General features: G+C 42.0%; 2 protein-coding genes across 3 annotated transcripts; both read right to left on the bottom strand.

The window, feature by feature from the left end:
* Positions 1 to 1,331: 1,331 nt before the first annotated feature.
* LOC141836335 (uncharacterized) lies at positions 1,332 to 3,377 on the bottom strand. Its single transcript, XM_074723802.1, has 2 exons — positions 2,249 to 3,377; positions 1,332 to 2,175 (listed from the first exon to the last, which is right to left on the bottom strand). The coding sequence occupies exons 1-2, from the start codon at positions 3,364 to 3,366 to the stop codon at positions 1,530 to 1,532; spliced, it is 1,764 nt and encodes a 587-aa protein (XP_074579903.1). The 5' UTR covers positions 3,367 to 3,377; the 3' UTR covers positions 1,332 to 1,529.
* A 2,403-nt stretch (positions 3,378 to 5,780) lies between these two features.
* On the bottom strand, positions 5,781 to 15,374 carry LOC141836334 (CDPK-related kinase 5-like). 2 transcript variants are annotated; one of them, XR_012602445.1, is made up of 13 exons: positions 14,701 to 15,374; positions 12,479 to 12,609; positions 10,700 to 10,741; positions 10,507 to 10,615; positions 9,506 to 9,584; positions 9,081 to 9,377; positions 8,145 to 8,257; positions 7,820 to 7,927; positions 7,617 to 7,679; positions 7,370 to 7,537; positions 6,213 to 6,364; positions 5,961 to 6,121; positions 5,815 to 5,842 (listed from the first exon to the last, which is right to left on the bottom strand). XR_012602445.1 is itself a non-coding variant. In XM_074723801.1 (12 exons), the coding sequence occupies exons 1-11, from the start codon at positions 15,265 to 15,267 to the stop codon at positions 6,215 to 6,217; spliced, it is 1,827 nt and encodes a 608-aa protein (XP_074579902.1). In that variant the 5' UTR covers positions 15,268 to 15,374; the 3' UTR covers positions 5,781 to 6,121; positions 6,213 to 6,214. The 2 variants fall into 2 exon arrangements, 1 of the variants encoding a protein (XP_074579902.1); XM_074723801.1 differs by having other exon boundaries at positions 5,781 to 6,121.
* Between the last annotated feature and the right edge of the window lie 1,586 nt (positions 15,375 to 16,960).

Raw genomic sequence — 16,960 nt, 5'->3', positions numbered from 1 at the left:
TAACTCTGGTTGGCCAGAAATCACCCAACCGACGAGTCTACAAAAAGGTCATATCATTAACTTTGATCGTTGACTTTTTGACCATTGATTTTTTGACTGTTGACTTTGATTGTTGATGACCAGAAGAAGACTGATTTGAACCTTTTGGACGTGGCTTTTGAAGAGAGAGAGAAAAAAAAAGATAATTAAATTTTTATCTTTTATCATATAAAAGATAAATATTAAAATTAAAGATAATTCTCTTTATCTTTGATCAAAGATAAAGTTTATCTTTATTTAATCAACGGTTAGGATCAAAGCCTATTTTCGATCAACGGTTAGGATCGCATCAACGGATCAACGGCCAATTAATTTACAATCAACGATCTAGATATATTCTTTTGGGTTATAAATAAGATTTAGAGTTTTAGAAGTTATATCATCAGTTACTTTTGTAATCTTCTCTTTAAATCTATGTGCTCTGCACCCGCCTAAAAGTTTTTGATTGAGCCTTGTCTTCAACGATTCAGTTGCAACCAAGTTTTTTTTAAAAAATGAGTGTTATTCCCGTCGCCGGTCCAATTCCTACACCTTCTTCCTCCTTGAACGCGATCGCCATCACACCTTCTTCCTCTTCTGTGCCCGCCGCACCTTCTTCCTCCTCACAGCAGAAAGCTATCTCGCCGCACCTTCTTCCTCCTCGAACGCGATCGACGCTGCAGATTCTTCCTCCTCTGCGCCCATCGCACCTTCTTCCTCCTCACAGCAGAAAGCTATCCCGCCGCACCTTCTTCCTCCTTGAACGCGACCACCGCAGCAACTTCTTCCTCCTTGCGCCCACTGCACCTTCTTCCTCAAACGTGACCGCCGCCGCAGCTTCTTCCTCTGCGCCTGCAGCACCTTCTTCCTCCTCGAACGCGGCCACCGCAACTTCTTCCTCCTCTGCGCCCGTCACACCTTCTTCCTCTTCACAGCAGAAAGGTCTCCCGCCGCAATTTCTTCCTCCTCCTCGCGACAATTTCAGCCCTTCGTGCTTCACTCACTGTTTATGGATTATGAAGTTTTCATGGATTCTGTTTCAAAATTCTGACCTTAAATATATAATATTAGTCCACATTATTATTTATTCTACAGCTTCTCCATCACAAAATCTTAGAATCCAACTGTTGAAGATGAATCCGCCACTGTCGCTCGCCGATCAAATGATAGACGGTGGTACCTTCTTCCAGAATCACCCGACAGCAGCACAGTATGGGGCCTCGAGTCATTGCTGTTCTTTCTTTTTGCAGCGTGATCTTCTCGTAAATTCAAAATCTGAACTAGATCACAGAATTTGAGCAGAGACAGATTCGTGTGCATTGAAATCTCTGTAAGTTTATTGAAAGATAAACGAGTGCCAGAACAACACAAGTTCGTGATCTAAGAGCAAAGACGCTTATTCCTGTAAGAACAGGCGAACGCATGGACTCACTGACGACGCTTGATAGATCTGCGGAATAACTAAGAACACTGAATGGAACATGTAATCGCATAACTGGAAGTGGTTAGATTCATGATGCTCTGTTTGCCTTGGCGTCGGCAGGCGCCATTGCACCTGAAACGGCCACAACAGAGCTCGCCGGCTGACCCTGAGGAGCTAACGCCGGGGATGTGGTTGCCTGAGAGTAGTACAGCTGCTGGCGGGAATGATCGACGCCCCCGAATTCATAGCCGTAGTTAAGCATCGTCGCGGGAGGCTGAGAAAGACTGTGGGGCGGAAGCACGTGGTACCCGGCGCCGGCGAACGAGTGGGCCGGCACGGCAGGTTTCGCCGGGGCTTGCATCGAATTTGGATCCGCCAAATTGTACGTGGCGGCCGGCCGAACGGGGTAGAAGTACATGGGAATTTGGGGGTCGTACGAGTGCGTTTGCGGCGATTGCTGGATTGCGTGGGAGGCGATCGGGTAGTAAGATGAAGCGGGGATGACGTTGCCGGCGGCGGGGTGGGGCATGTAGTGGGGATTCACTGAAACGAACTGTGGGTGCTGTTGATGGAACTGCGGATGGAGCTGCGGCTGCTGGAATTGCTGCGGTTGCACCTGGGGCAATTGGTAACCGGCGACGCTAGTCGCCGGAATCGGAACGTGGTAGCTCGGATCCGAGGAAACAGCAGGCAGGTCACGCTTTTGATCAGTCGTGGCATCCGAAAACAGCATCCTGGAGACGGAGATCGATCGAGCAAAATTGCAACTTTTGTGCTTATCAGTAACCAAAAAGGAAGAAACGATACCTCGATCCTGGAACAGGGATGGGCGCTTCGTTCAGACTTGGCTTCGGAGATTGCTGAGAGAGATTGGGGATGACGCCCAGATCATACTTCTCGTCATCGGAGGAGAAATTTCGGAAAGGGGAGACGGTCGTGGTGGCGGCGGAAGATGCGAAGAGGGGAATCGGCTGAAGGGGGTGGAGATAGTGAGGGTACGCTGGCTCCTTACAGTCTTCGTGCCCGCCGGTAGGGCAGTCATCAGGGCGGGTGCGGATGGGCGGGAGATTGGAGAGAGAAGGAGAGGAAGATGCAGATCCGAAGGAGGAATTCATGTCGAGCATGGTCGTGTCCGGGATGGAGTGGACCTCCTGGGTTTGGCGGGCAAGCTTGCTGGAAGATTCCGGGCGGCGCGGGACGACGAGCGGCTCGGGCCGATCACTGCCGGAGATTAGGGCACCGCTGTGACTGTGAGAGTGCAGGGAGGAGTCGTCCTCGAGGCCAAGGAGGCAGTTGACGGAGGCAGAGTCGGAGGACAGGCCGCGAGGGAGTCCGTCGATCCCCATCCCGCCCATGGCGCTGTTAAGCGCGTCGACGAACCAAGTCTCCGATTTGGAATCGTCCAGGAGAGACCCAATCGAAGACGCGGGCGACATCTCCGACTTGGATGGAAAGAGGAACAGCCGGAGGCGGGAGGAGCCGGTGGCGGTAGCGCCGCCCCCAACGCCAGCGGAGGAAGCGGCCACGATTCGCTCGTACTCCTCCGCCATGTTGTCGAGGTCCTCGTCCGTAGCGACTGAGATCAGCGAGTCGAGGTCCTCGTTGGGTAGCTGGTACTTGAGGGAGAAGGAGCGACCGCCAAGGAGGTTCCGAGAGAGCTTGGCGGAAACATCAGCGAGAGAAGAGTGGCGGTCGACGACCACCATGCGGGTCTCTCCTCCGACGTAGCAAAGGGACTTATCGCTCGGCCGGGGGACGATGCGGCCGCCGTAGCTGCACATCAAGCGGAGGCGGGCGCCGGCGGAACTGGCCGGGGGCAACGCGGGTTCCTCCCAGAAGTCGCCGGCGCGGGAGCGTGGGGACGATTCGACATAGTCGGAGTGGCCGAGGCCGGCGGTCCCGGAACCGGCGGCCGCCGTTTCCATAAAGGCAGAGAGGAGACGTGGAAATGGGTTGGCGGAAGGGGAAAGGTAAGAAGAGTGGCTATTTCTGCGTCCTCATCTCATTTTATCTTTACACCCCTAAATTTTAACATTTAGCATTTAGCATTTAGCATTCAAATTATATATATATAAATTTGCTATGCTGCGGTCTGTATCTCGCGCGACCCATGCGTACTCCTCCGACCCCTCGCCACTGCCGCCGCTGCCGCTTCGCCGTCCGGCCACCGTCGGCCGCCGCGTCACACCCGATGAACGCCCAACTCGCCGGCGCACATCTCCGCACTGGTTTCCGATCGGATAGTGGTCGGAATCCGACGAATTCGACTGCGATTGGGCCGGAATCGGTTGTCAGTACCGAACGGCCGATTTCGACCGAATCGCGATCGGAATCCGTCCAAATTTCGACCGGAGACCGGCCGAGGAAGGACCGACGGTCGACTCTAGTCCTTCCTCGGACGGTCTCCGATCGGAATTTGGCTGGATTACGGCCGCGATTTGGTCGAAATCGATCGCTCGGCACTGGCAGCTGATTTCGGCCAAATCGCGATCGGTTTCTAACCAAATTCCGGCTGGAGACCGGCCGAGGAAGGACTGGCGGCAGCCACCGGTCCTTCCTCAGCGGGTCTTCGGTTGGAATTTGATCAAAAATCAGCTGTGATTTGGCCGGAATCGGCTGCCAGTGCTGAGCAGCCGATTCTGCTCAAATTCGTCGGAATCCGGCGTCGGGATGTGTGCCGGCGAGCTGCGCGTCCATTGGGTGTGGTGCGGCTGCCGACGGTGGTCGGACGGCGATGCGGCAGCGGCTAGAGCAGGGCTGGGTCGGGTGGGAGCGCACGAGGAGTGTACGAGGAGGACCGTAGGATAGCAAAACTGTATATATATATATATTAGGGTAAGTTTAAGGTTTCAATATTATTTAAAATTTGAATATATTTTCAAAATTTTAATAAATGTTAAGAGCATTATGAAAAATGCCCGTATTAACAATTGGGGTTTGCTGTAAAGAGGAGGACGAGGTTTCGGAGTCCGGTCGACATTATGATTTATGCGGAGGGTTGTAAAAAGCTTGCGATGCGCGATCGTGCTGATGGGCCCAACAAGAAGCATTAAAGCAAAATATGACACGATGAGTATTTTATTTCAAAAATATTCTAATTTTTAATATTATTATACCAATTATAATTAATTAATATAATATAATAAATGCATGCATATGGTTTGTGGTTTCCTGTTCTGGATTTAGGGTTTGGAGAGCGGCATCGTGCATGGCGAGCTAACCCTAGCTCCTTTGTATCCTCTCCATAAATAAATGAGAGAGGGTATGGCAGATAACCTAAACAAGGGTTAGGGGCCGGTGGTGGATCCTGTGCCACCAACGCCATGGACGCTGAGTCACTCACCCGATCGCCCAGTTGTCTGCATTCTCTGGACTGCTTCTGTGATGGCCCTGTCACTGTTTGGGGTGGGTCCAGATGATCAGATATGAGGAGACACTGTGTGTTCGTATCGCATCTCAATTACAGTGACTCAGTGCCTTGTCGTTTGCCATGATCTTACGTGTGTATGTGTGTGTCTTCTGAGTGGTGCATCAATATCAATACATGAAAGGGGAGAACAAAAAATGAATCAAAACTTTTTGCATTTCATTTCGGAATTTCTCATTCCACATATTTAATTTCCAGAACATCAAAATCAAGCAGCACCCATTATATCCCTCTCCTCTGCTTTTAAAATTTTCTCTTTCTTTTCTAAATTTGTATTCTATCCAATTAAAATTTTATTTTTCTATCAGTTAAAACTTTCTTTTCTAAAGTTTAAAAAGGTTTTGAATCATATTTTAAACTAAAATTCTCCGTCGCACTGCTTCATTCTCAGATCTCTCTTTCCACTGATGTAAATAAATGCATAAACTAAATTCTGCACGAGATGTTGTCTTTACGTTTGCATGATCTAGCCAATTCCATCTAGTCAGCTTATGCTTGTCTACTAGGTCTTGTTCTTATATTTGATGATTGGAAAGGCAGACATGGGCTGCCTACTCTCTTTTTGCACTCACTGTCGAGGTTTCAATCATGATTAATATGGAATCTGTAGAGTTCAAAATTTCTTCCCATATTATCATTATGATCTCCTAGTGATTTGTTGTTTTGCTTATTGATTGGTTGAGGGCCATAAGCCATCAATTATTTGGCATACAAAAGTCTTGATGATGATGTAAGTTGATATAATGCCCTTTATGTCAATTCGATCCCGAAGAAGGATTTATTATACGAGACTCAAACCCATGACTTCTAGATCACGGCAACAATTTTACCATTCCGTAAAACTCCCTAGAGAAAGCTAGAAGAGATATGATACAATGGTTAATACAATAAAACTTGATCGAATGTCACACAATCAAACACCTTTCCTTCAATTTGAGATGAAGAACCGGCAGCACATTTTTTTCTTCTTCTTTCTACACGTGGGATAGGTCACTGTTAATTGAGATTCATACAATTGCAACCTAAATCTTTGGGTATCAACCCTCTAACTGCAATCCATTACAAATTACATCAGCAAGGAAGCAAAATTACCTCCAGATTGTGGACGACAAAACAAACACACATCGGAAATGGACTGGTTCGATCACTTCGAAGCTATGGAATCGGACGACATCAACAAGCAACACTATATGATAACACCCTTTCTTAGTAATGTGCATTCGTCTGCGATCTGAACATTGAACCACAAAACCCTACAATGATCATAATTTGGATGCTCCATCTTTAAGTCCCAGGTAATGGCAGGTCAATTAATCAAAAGGAGAGAGGATGAGGAATACATACATCTATCGAGCCTTCGCAAGGGATTGGGCTGATCGGCTAGAGACACCGTGCAAGAGCTTAACGAATCCTAGGAAGCTTAGTTTCCCATCTGTGTGCCTTACCCAATCATGTAGAACAGCATGAACAGGTACGGAGGGGCTGAGACCAAGTTCCTGGAAATAAAATGAGAGACGCTTCAATTAGCATGCATCCTGCAAAGATTAACATCAGAGGAAGTAAAACCTTTAAAAACATAAATAATTACTACACTGCAGTATTTAGGATACAAACACCGATATAAATTGTTAATGCATGGCCAATTCTAAAAAAGGATTAAGTGCATAATTACATGGATCCAAGTGCAAATCAACATCCCAGGACAATTACAAAACCCCTCCAAGAGTGTGGAGCCAACAACTATATCTAACTAATTATCAAGGTATGATTCCTGTTGGCTAGCAAAAAGCATGATATCGTTGGAAGTGCCTATGATATCCAACAACAGCAGGGATAATCCAAGTGCATAAAATGATAGAAAAGTATATTAAGGATCAGACAGATCAATTTGCACAGCTTGCAGAATATCTTTCCAATCTACCTCACACCTATCGCAACGCTAACAGTGAAAAAGGTAAAAAAACATCACAGCACTACCCAGGCACCAAATACTGTCCACTACAGGAAAATCCTCCTCTTTACAAACAATATGGCACCTCTAAATGTATTAAGACATCTCCTGTGCTCTAGAACACTTTACCAGTGAGAAAATCTGCAACTGTCATAATTCCATCTGAGAGAATCTAGTAGTGCCATAATTCCAGCTGAAGTACAATCTAAAATCACTGAAAATACTCTAAAACTAAGTAGATAGGTGGTTTGGGCCCTAGCCGAACCCATTTGGGCTGCTGAGCAGCCAGCACACGGTGGATTGTTCAGTAGGCTTGCTGATCCAAGAACTCACTGACCAACAGATATGTTATCAGCCTGCGGAATGCTTGATCGTGCAGCATAGGTTAACTGGCAGGACAGGAAGAGGAATGCGGAACAAATTCTACCAGCACAATACTTGAGCAACTTTGAACTTGATATTTTTCAACATTAATTCAGTTAATACTGTACTAGGAATCCATCATTTGTAACTCTAAACTAGGATATACAAAGAGCACAACACTACATACCGAAGCAAGTTCCTCAATCATAATAGCGCGATTACCATCTTTCTCAAAAAGTTCATAAGCACAACGAGCATGCTGCTCCCATCTATCTAGACCTTCAAGCTGATGTACACTTAATGCAGCTGCAGAGAACTCATCAAAATCCATTCTTCTGTATTGTAGAGCACTGAGCTGGTATACCAATATAAATTAATGAAATAATCAAAATGAAAATTCAAAACCTGAGAGCAACAAAAGGATATGAACATACTGCAAGGACAAAATCTTGAACACGTGATTCCTTCATTGCATCAGTTGCATTTTTGGTTAATACCTGATGAAAATAGAAATAAGCTTTAAAAAACTAATAGAAACTCCAACCTCTAATCTTCTCATTTCCTTGTTTACTTCTCTAGAGATGTAAGCAGTATGGGGAACATTTTTTTTTTCATCAGAGTACATTTCATAACTAACCATCTTGATATTTTCAAGAGTTATGCACCCATTTTTGTTAGGCTCCAATAGGGAAAATTGTCCCCTTAGATAAAATAGTTCATCCACGGTCAGTGTCTTTGACAGAGCCTGAAACCATTCAAAAGGGTACACCATTATTTACAGCTTGCTTCCGCCAATCAAACTAAAAGGAACCAATAAAGCTTCTCTAATTACAGCCTAAAGTTGTATATTAGCTGACTACAAAGAGGCCATCAGATAAAATCAATATAAAAACATCAAGCAATAATTTTTTTTCCTGAATGAAACCAAGATGTTTGTCATGACAGTAACACTCGAAACCTACCTTCAAAGCAGCCTTACGTAGAGAAGACGAACGGAGATAAGCTTTCATCAGCTGGAATATAAGAATATCTAGTGGAACTTTGACATCATTGTAATTTCTAATCCATGGATGGCCTGCAAAAAGGAAGTACTTAATTATTTGGAGATACAGCATAGCCAACTAAGGACAACAGAATCACATTTACAATTGTAGGGGCAATTGACACCATAAAAACTCAAAATACCACTATAAAATTATAGAATAGTTAAACAAAGAAATATTTCAAATGTAGTTTAGAGAAGTTAACATTTCTGACTTCAAGAAATTTTACAAAAAGTTGTTGACACCACATAAGAATGGACTATTCTTCGAGTTTCACTACAGATTGTTCATTCCTTTCATCTTAACCACTTTTTTTGTTTCTGATTCTCTGTTGTGAGAAACACTATCAGTTATTTCAGCCAACAGTTATATAATGCAAATGTTGATTCTTGAATAGAGATATATGCCTTAGGTGCTGCAGATGAATAAATTATACCATATAAATTATATTGCAAACTTCTAAATGCAATTATCAATTAGAACTTAAAATATATTTTCTGATTTAGTAATTTATTTAGAAATTCCTTTGTAAACTGGGATAAATTATCCTAGTATATGTGCAACAGAACAATTATTAGAATGATGCATTCAGCAGGACAAGGTTGATCCAATCGACTAAACAATCTTATTGATTTTAACCCAAGCCAAGTCAGTCATTTGAACTGGATTGACTTGATCATCTCAATCAATCAAAAGAGATTCAGACAAGTCCTAATTAATCATGTTTTTATACAACCAAGGCTTTTAATAATTTGTAAATATTATTAATACTATATTACTCACTACCCCAACTTAAGAAAAATATCTAGCTCTATGATTGGATTGGCAAAACCAGATGACTAGAAAGACACCCACATAAAGCTTGTGCTGCAGTCATTCTTCTTCGTGGATCCTTACTCAACAAACGCTTAACAAAATCTTTTGCTTCAGGAGACAGAGAGGGCCAAGGAGGCTCAGTGAAACTTGGATCAGCTTTTAGGACTGCCCTAAAGATACCAGACTCTGTTCTAGCCCAAAATGGGCGACTGCCACAGAGAAGTATATATGCAATAACACCAATACTCCACACATCAGCTTCTGTACTGTATGATCTATGCAGAACCTCAGGTGCAACATAATATGCACTTCCTACAATGTCATTCAGCCTCTCTTCTGCAAATTACAAAATGACAAGGTTCAGAAATAGTTCAGATGTAGAATTTAGATGGACAATAGAGAAAAAAAATGTAAAACTGATAGGTACATAACAATTGGATGTTTCACTAACAAAACTAACTAACCTGGCTTTACAAAATCTGATAAGCCAAAATCTATAGCCTTCAGCTGAGAATTTTCATCCTTGGAAGTAAAAAGGAAATTCTGACAAAAGAAGAAGAAAACAATCTATTAAAAGATCCACAATCGAGCATACATGTCCCAACTAGCTGGGGTCACTTTAAAAGACAAACAAATAATTCAGGACAGTTTAGAGGGATGAAACACTTGTAACAAGAGATCTAGACAGAATGGAAGAAGAAACAACTGTAATTTGTTCATACAGTAAACCTCACTGACGACAAAGATGTTAACACACACTCGAAAAACAGAGAACAAGTTAATAGAATATAGCCAAAAATTAGGAGGGAAATCCTATCTGCAAGTCAGCCTATGAGGGAAGTTCTGGCTGATTAATTATATAGAAAGAACGTTGCTACCAACTAAATAGATGGGTATCATTAAAAAAAAAATGGCGCTGATGTGAAAGAATAAAAATCAAATTGGATCAACAAAAGATACAACCTTACAGGAAAAATTAATAAATTATAAGGAATTCCTCTAATTGACATGTAACTTGCCAGATAAGTAAATCTTTTAATGGTTGATGAACTATTTAATCATGTAAGAAACAGACCCTAAAGCTAAATTAAATTGTTGATAAGAGAGAATACAATAACTCATCATCTAGCAGCAGAGAACATCATACATGACGTGAAAATCAACAAAGATGAATAGAGAGTTTCTAAGATAGGTTAAAACTCTACAACTCTCAGAAGCACCAAAGAAATTCATGAACTATGACATACAGAAGCTTCCTATTATACAGAGAGAGAAAAGTTGAGGAAAATGAGAACATGGTTCCAAGAAAATACTATGCCTAAGTGCTTAGTAACCAGCAAAAATCTATTCCATAATATAAAAAGATGATTAAGTTATAGTGTTCTGCATCTACAAGTAACAATAATAAAACAATAGCAAAAATCACACCCGTAGTAGATTATTTCCCTGATAAATTGTAAACTACCTCTGGCTTAAGATCACGGTGTACCACGCCTTGAAGATGACAAAAAGCGACTACATTCAGTATCTGCACCATGACCGCTTTTGCATCATCTTCAGCATATTTCCCACCCCTACTCAAGAAACCAAGCATATATAAGCAAATGAAGACAGGACCTTGAAGCAAGAAACAAGAACATATGCAATGTCATAAGTACCTTGAAAGGATCCTATCTAGAAGTTCTCCTCCTTCACATAACCTGGCAGGTTAAACATTTAGCAGAAGATCCTTGATCAGTGAAATGCTTAACGACAACATTTACATCTGAAGATGTATTTTAAAGTTTGCAGATAAGCAGATAATAGTAACTACCAAGCAAGATATTGTAGCATAAGAGCAAAAGAAAGCATCATTGTGTATATTGTTAGCCCTACAGTCCTCCACATTTCAATCATACATTTAGGGCCATGTGTTACAGAGGAGATACTTAAGTGATAGATTTGTGTGCAAAATAAGGAAAAATCGTCTTTTGCACATCAAGTCCTTAAAAATCTCTTGATGATGACAGACATAACACTGAAGTCAGAAAAGGAAAATGAAATCACAATAGCAGCCACAGATGAAGTACAATATTAACCAATAAACTAGTTGTAACTTCAAGGTTCATGAAACATAAATAGGCCAAGTACCTCAATTGACATTCTCACAGGTTTAGATGTCTCAGACAATGATCTCTAAGACAGTGTAATATAGACAACGTTTACTAGAAATAGTAAATTTAAAAAAAAAAAAATTTCTTAAGTTGAAATTTAGATTATTTACCAGAACGATTTATTTTTTAAAGGTAAAGATCTCTGCAACAAAAGTACGGCTAATCTTATTTGACATGAGTTGAAAACTTGATATTAAACAAAAGTTCATGAAGAATAGGAACCAGAAGTCACTCAACGAAGCATGGATGTTTCAAAATTCTGGCTACACTATATATGTATCTGAAGGGCAGCCCGGTGCACGAAGCTCCCGCCATGCGGGATCCGGGGAAAGGATCCATTGTACGCAGCCTTACCTTGCCTTTGGCAAGAGGCTGTTTCCAGGATTTGAACCCGTGACCTCTAGGTCATATGGCAGCAACCTTATATATGTATCTGACTCACACATAAAAATTGCTAAAATGTGGTGCATTTAATTTATCAAAGGTTTGAAAAACTAAGGTGCTGCCGAGATGCTTCAGGGAGTCTACGGTGATAATCTTTGACACTATTTCTTGTGTAAATGTCTTTTGATGCATGATCAGAAAATTCTTTATATTCTTTTGATGAAGCGTCAAGTCACTCATACATTATGTGCTAAACAAATTGAATTGGTTAGGGTTGAAAATACTGAGGGAAAAGTAAGACTACATTTTAAGCCAATGACAGAAATATGACTTTGGTATAAACAAGTATGTGGCACTAATCAAAACTTGTAGATGTAATGGGTTAGAGTTTAGGCTTGCTGCTAGATATTCCATGTGCAATTATCTTCGCCCATTAAAAATTCTTGTGGCCATTCCTGAAAACAAAATATTAACTAAAAATAAATTTCAACCAAAAAACAAAATAATTACAGGATAGCCTGTGACAAGCCAATTCATTATTTTAAGGATTTCATAAAACAAGACAATTTAAAGAGGCCAAGATGAATTCATTATGAAGAACTTGTAGTAAATTTAGGTTAATGAAGGGATGTGCTAGTGAGTTCATTTCTTTCCTAACATGAACATCCACACACACACACAGAGAGACAGAGAGAGAAAGAGATCATATATTCGAGAATTCATATATTGAATGAGCTTGAATATTAGAAATTTCAAGATTAAGCCACAAATTCACCAGTTCAATTATAATCTATAGTGCATTTAATAACAAAAATCTTGGAATAACTACATACCAGTAGAATAAACAATAACATAATAATAACAACACTAAGTTGAAAGATCAACATGGAAGATGCTTACTCCATTATTATGTAAACATTCTCATTGTCTTCGTAGGCATCATAAAAATGAACAAGATTGTTATGTCCTGCCAAGGCTCTCAAAATCTTCACCTCTCTTCGGACATCTTCAATAGCTATGGCAGTAGTCATCTGTCAAGTTAGTCAGGGCAAGAGAATGATTCTCCATGAAAGGACCAATTGGGACAAAGAAAACTATTTGTGTGGAAACAGGGGAACAATCTGCCAGAGTCAGATTTATAAGCAAGAATGCACCAAAGAGAAGATTACAGTAAAAAAGAACAGATATAATAGTCCTGTGTTTCAGAATGAAACAAATGAAGTAATTACATCTTCCTTTCATTTCATTAGATATCAAGACTTTTTTTTTTTACAGTATCCAAACTAGGATAAATGGCACTGGCGGATACATCTTGTTACTAGAAATTATCCTAGACTCCACATTACAGTATTCACTCAGGGGTGTAATCGAACCGAGCCGAACCAAATAGTAAGAGGCTTGAGCTCAAGCTCGGTTCGTTTTCCCTAAGCTCGAGCTCGGCTCAAGTTCGATTCAAGCTTTAATTCTTAAACTTGAGCTCGGTTCGTAATGAAATTAAATAGTTCAAAATGGCTCGGCTCATTAATATATAATATTTATAATTCATGTAATATATATATATATATATATATATATATATACGAGCCTCTTAACGAACATATTTGCGAGCTCATGAACCAAATATGCTTGAGCTCGGTTCGATAATATTTTCGAGCTCGAAATCAGGCTCGAGCTCGGCTCGTTAACTTACTCGAACGAACTTTTTTTTCAATCGAGATCCGAATAGCTCGCAAGCGGCTTGATTTGTTTACACCCCTATATTCACTATTTAATTATAACAAGGTAAATTTGGACATTGCTAGAGAAAGCAAGCAAACTAAAAAAGGCCAATTGTACAGTTAAGGTGCATTTAACAATGTGCTAAGGTCCCCTAGTGTGCAGCATCAGTAAATGTATAATTTTGGGAGCGGTATTCGCCAATTTTGCAGTGCAATGTCCTATTAAGAACCCAACCTTGCTAGTGTGGAATACAAGGGAGTTGAAGGACCAGAGAAAAGATACAATGAATTTCTTGGTAGTTGCCAATTTGCCCTATAATGTCCCATTAAAAACCCAACCTTACTAGTGTGTAATACACATAAGGGGAGTTGAAGGACCAGTTAATGGGACAATGAACTTATAAAAATAGGCTTATTTTCCCAAGGTGATATTTGATATAATTAACTCAAGAAAAATCATGCTGAGTTGGTAATGAGATTCAGATACTGCATTTAAGGTTGATGCTCATATAATATCAAATTACCATAGAAATGGGATGATTCAATCACTTTTAAGGTGACAATATGCATATGATAGAATAGTGTTAGTGGTTTAGAGTAAACAGAGATAGACTCACCATCAAGTTGACTGTATTTGCATATGTTATTTTAGAAATGATTGTGATGATTGACTGTATTTGTGTCGATAATTTAAAAAGAAGACACAAGTTTATCACCATCAAGTTGTAGAGTAGTTCAAATACCCTAGTTACGGTGATCAAGTGACCATGATGATTTAGAATCAACATAAGTGTTGACATGAAACACAGTCATCCAATCAATGAATGCAAAAAGCATGGTACATTTGGCTTCAATCACCTATACCAACTACTTTCTGCAGCTATCCTCTAGTGCACCGTCATGCTAAAACTTAGCCTTCCTGGATCTTGATGGAAATCCAATAATTTTCTTAGTCCAATAATAAGAACAATCCCAACCTCATGCAACCAAGCTCCGCATCAACCCATTGCAAATATTTAATGGTCAGGTTAATGTTATCAACCCTAGCAAAAGCCTAAATAAGGAAATTTAAACTCTTTAGCTCCCAGGAGTCTATTCTTCAAAAATTTGAAATTTTAAAATCAACTATATTCAATGTTAATGTGCTAAAGATTAAAGATTGTAACACCCACTAGTATTTCTAGACAGAAAAAAGTAGAATCTAGCAATTTGTGAAACAAAGAACAACGCAAACTGCTGATCCAGCATTATGAAATAAGAGAACAATACTATTTCTTCAGCGACATAACACATGTCTGTAGTAGGCAAAGAACGATGGTAGGACTTGTTAAACTAAACAACTACCAGAAGAGTTAAAAAGGCAAAGTAGTGCAGATCTTAAAGAAATGAGAGATTTTGCTAGACCTTAGCCTTTGGGATGACCTTGACCGCCACTTGCTGCTCTTTGTTATCGCCCTTCTTAGATTTGGCAGTGCAAGTGTACCCGAAATGCCCACGCCCAACCTCCTCCCCGATCTCGTATTTGCTCGCAAGTCCCTTCGAGAACCCGAAGCTCTTATCAAGCCCGGCAACAGCGCGCCCCTCCTCCCCCTCGTCCTCCGGGATGACCGCCTCGTTTGGTTTCACCGACCCATGTCGCCGGGCAAGCAGAGCCCGAATGTGCTTCGCCGGCGACGGAGGCGGGAAAGGCCGCTTGAAAAGCCTCCTCGGCGTAGCCGTCGCCGACCCGCCACCTTCGGAGGCGACGGAGGGGGATTTCTTAGAAAAGAGACTGTGCGCCGGGCTGGGACTATAGAAGGGAAAGAAAGGCGAAGCCCAGGGCTTAGCTGCTCTCTCCTCCGCAACCTTCTCTCCAGCTTCCGCTGCGGCGCCATTCTCCTTCGTGCCGACCTCCTCTTTCTCTTCTGCAGGCGGAGATGAGCTAGGCGCGTCCGCCCCCGGCAACGCGGGCTTCCCGTAGCAGACGCCCATCTTTCGCCTCAACCTAACGTCGCAGATCCCGGCGGAGAAAGGCAGCACATCGATTTCGCAACCCTAGATCGCCATTTCCATCCCCTCTCTCTCTCTCTCTCTCTCTCTCTCTCTCCAGCAGGCCAGGAGTAAAGGTTCGAGGGGGTTACAGATAACAGTAATTGTTTCTCCGAAGGGTATAATGGGAAAAGAAATTGATGTCCCGTAACCGCCAGTGAATCATTGCCGTTAGATCGGATAAAAATCAATTCTGATCGTCGATCAGAATTCACAGCGATCGAACCGCTAAAAAGGAGTCCTCCGTAAGAAATTCCACGTGTATTTATATATATATATATATAGAGAGAAAGAGAATTGATATCCTGCGCGACACGATGGATTCGTGCGCGTCCGTGACACTGCCGACCCATCGCCACTGCTACCGTCCTCGCCGCGCCGTTCAGCTACCACCGGCCATTGGCTCGGGCGCGATTGATGCGCCGCTCGTTGACGCTTCGTCCGACGTCGGATTCTGACCAGATAATGATTGAAATCCAACATAATTTGATTGAAAACAGTCAAATCACCCACCATGCCACTGTCGAGCGTAATCGGGCCGGATTCCGACCGAATCACGACCAAAATCCGACGGAAGATGGGCCGACGTCGCACGTCAATCCTTCCTCAGTCGGTCTCTGCCCGCGATTTGATCGAAATCTGATCCGATTGCGCCACTGTCGGGCGCATGATTTGACTATTTTCGATCAAATTACGTTGGATTCCGACCACTATTCAATCGGAATCCGACACCAGACGAAGCGTCGGCGAGCGATGCATCGATCGCGCCTGAGTCAGCGATCGGCGCGGTGAAGGGGGTGGCAGTGGCGGTGGGTCGACGGTGTCACACACGGACGCACACGAATCCGTCGCTCGAGATATCATTTTCGTGTATATATATATATATATATATATATATATATATATATAATTTAAGTGTCTGAAATACTATCTAATATATTTAATTCGTCTATGAAAACGGTATGCACAAAGGCGGTGAGCATAACCCGCATAGAGAGGAAGAAGAGTCATCGTCATCACTTATTACTTTCTTCAGCTTTGCAGGAAAGGAAACGAGCGCATTCAATAGCCGTGTGTGACTGCGAAGTGGCATTCCACCAGGTTAAATGCTCATGGTTCTTTGTCAATTTGCCATGGCCAACTGCAAGGTAGGATGTGATTTTCCAAGGGTACGAAGCTTAATGATCGCATGAAATTATATTTTTGGTAAATGGGCAGTGGTTGGGACTTGGGAGACTCTGTTCTGATTTCTGAAGGTCGTCACGGACACCACTCAACCACAGTACGGTGTTTTAATTAATTAGGATAGGAGGAGACTGGCAGGTGATCACATCACACTAACAAACAGTGTTATATTTAATTATCTTTTCACACGTTAGACGTTTTTATTTTAGAATTCACGTATCTATTTTTTACGATTGATTGAATGAAATCTAAAAGAAGATACAAAAAAAGCAAAGAAATCTCTTTCTTTAACTCAAATCTTTTCCGCCCTATCTGAAGGAAAGAATCCAATGCCGTAATCCACCACCTTATTTTCGATGTGTTTACTCCGAGCAAAATACTAACAGAATGATGAAGTTACGAGCACAAGCTCCAGAAAAGGAAATCAAGCAGCAAAACACTGACGATACGA

This window comes from Curcuma longa, chromosome 10 (assembly GCF_044706935.1).
Source record: "Curcuma longa cultivar G26 ecotype Majalengka, Jawa Barat chromosome 10, ITB_CL_G26_1.1, whole genome shotgun sequence".
Lineage (NCBI taxonomy): Eukaryota > Viridiplantae > Streptophyta > Magnoliopsida > Zingiberales > Zingiberaceae > Curcuma > Curcuma longa.
This window is presented reverse-complemented; position numbering and strand designations above follow the sequence as displayed.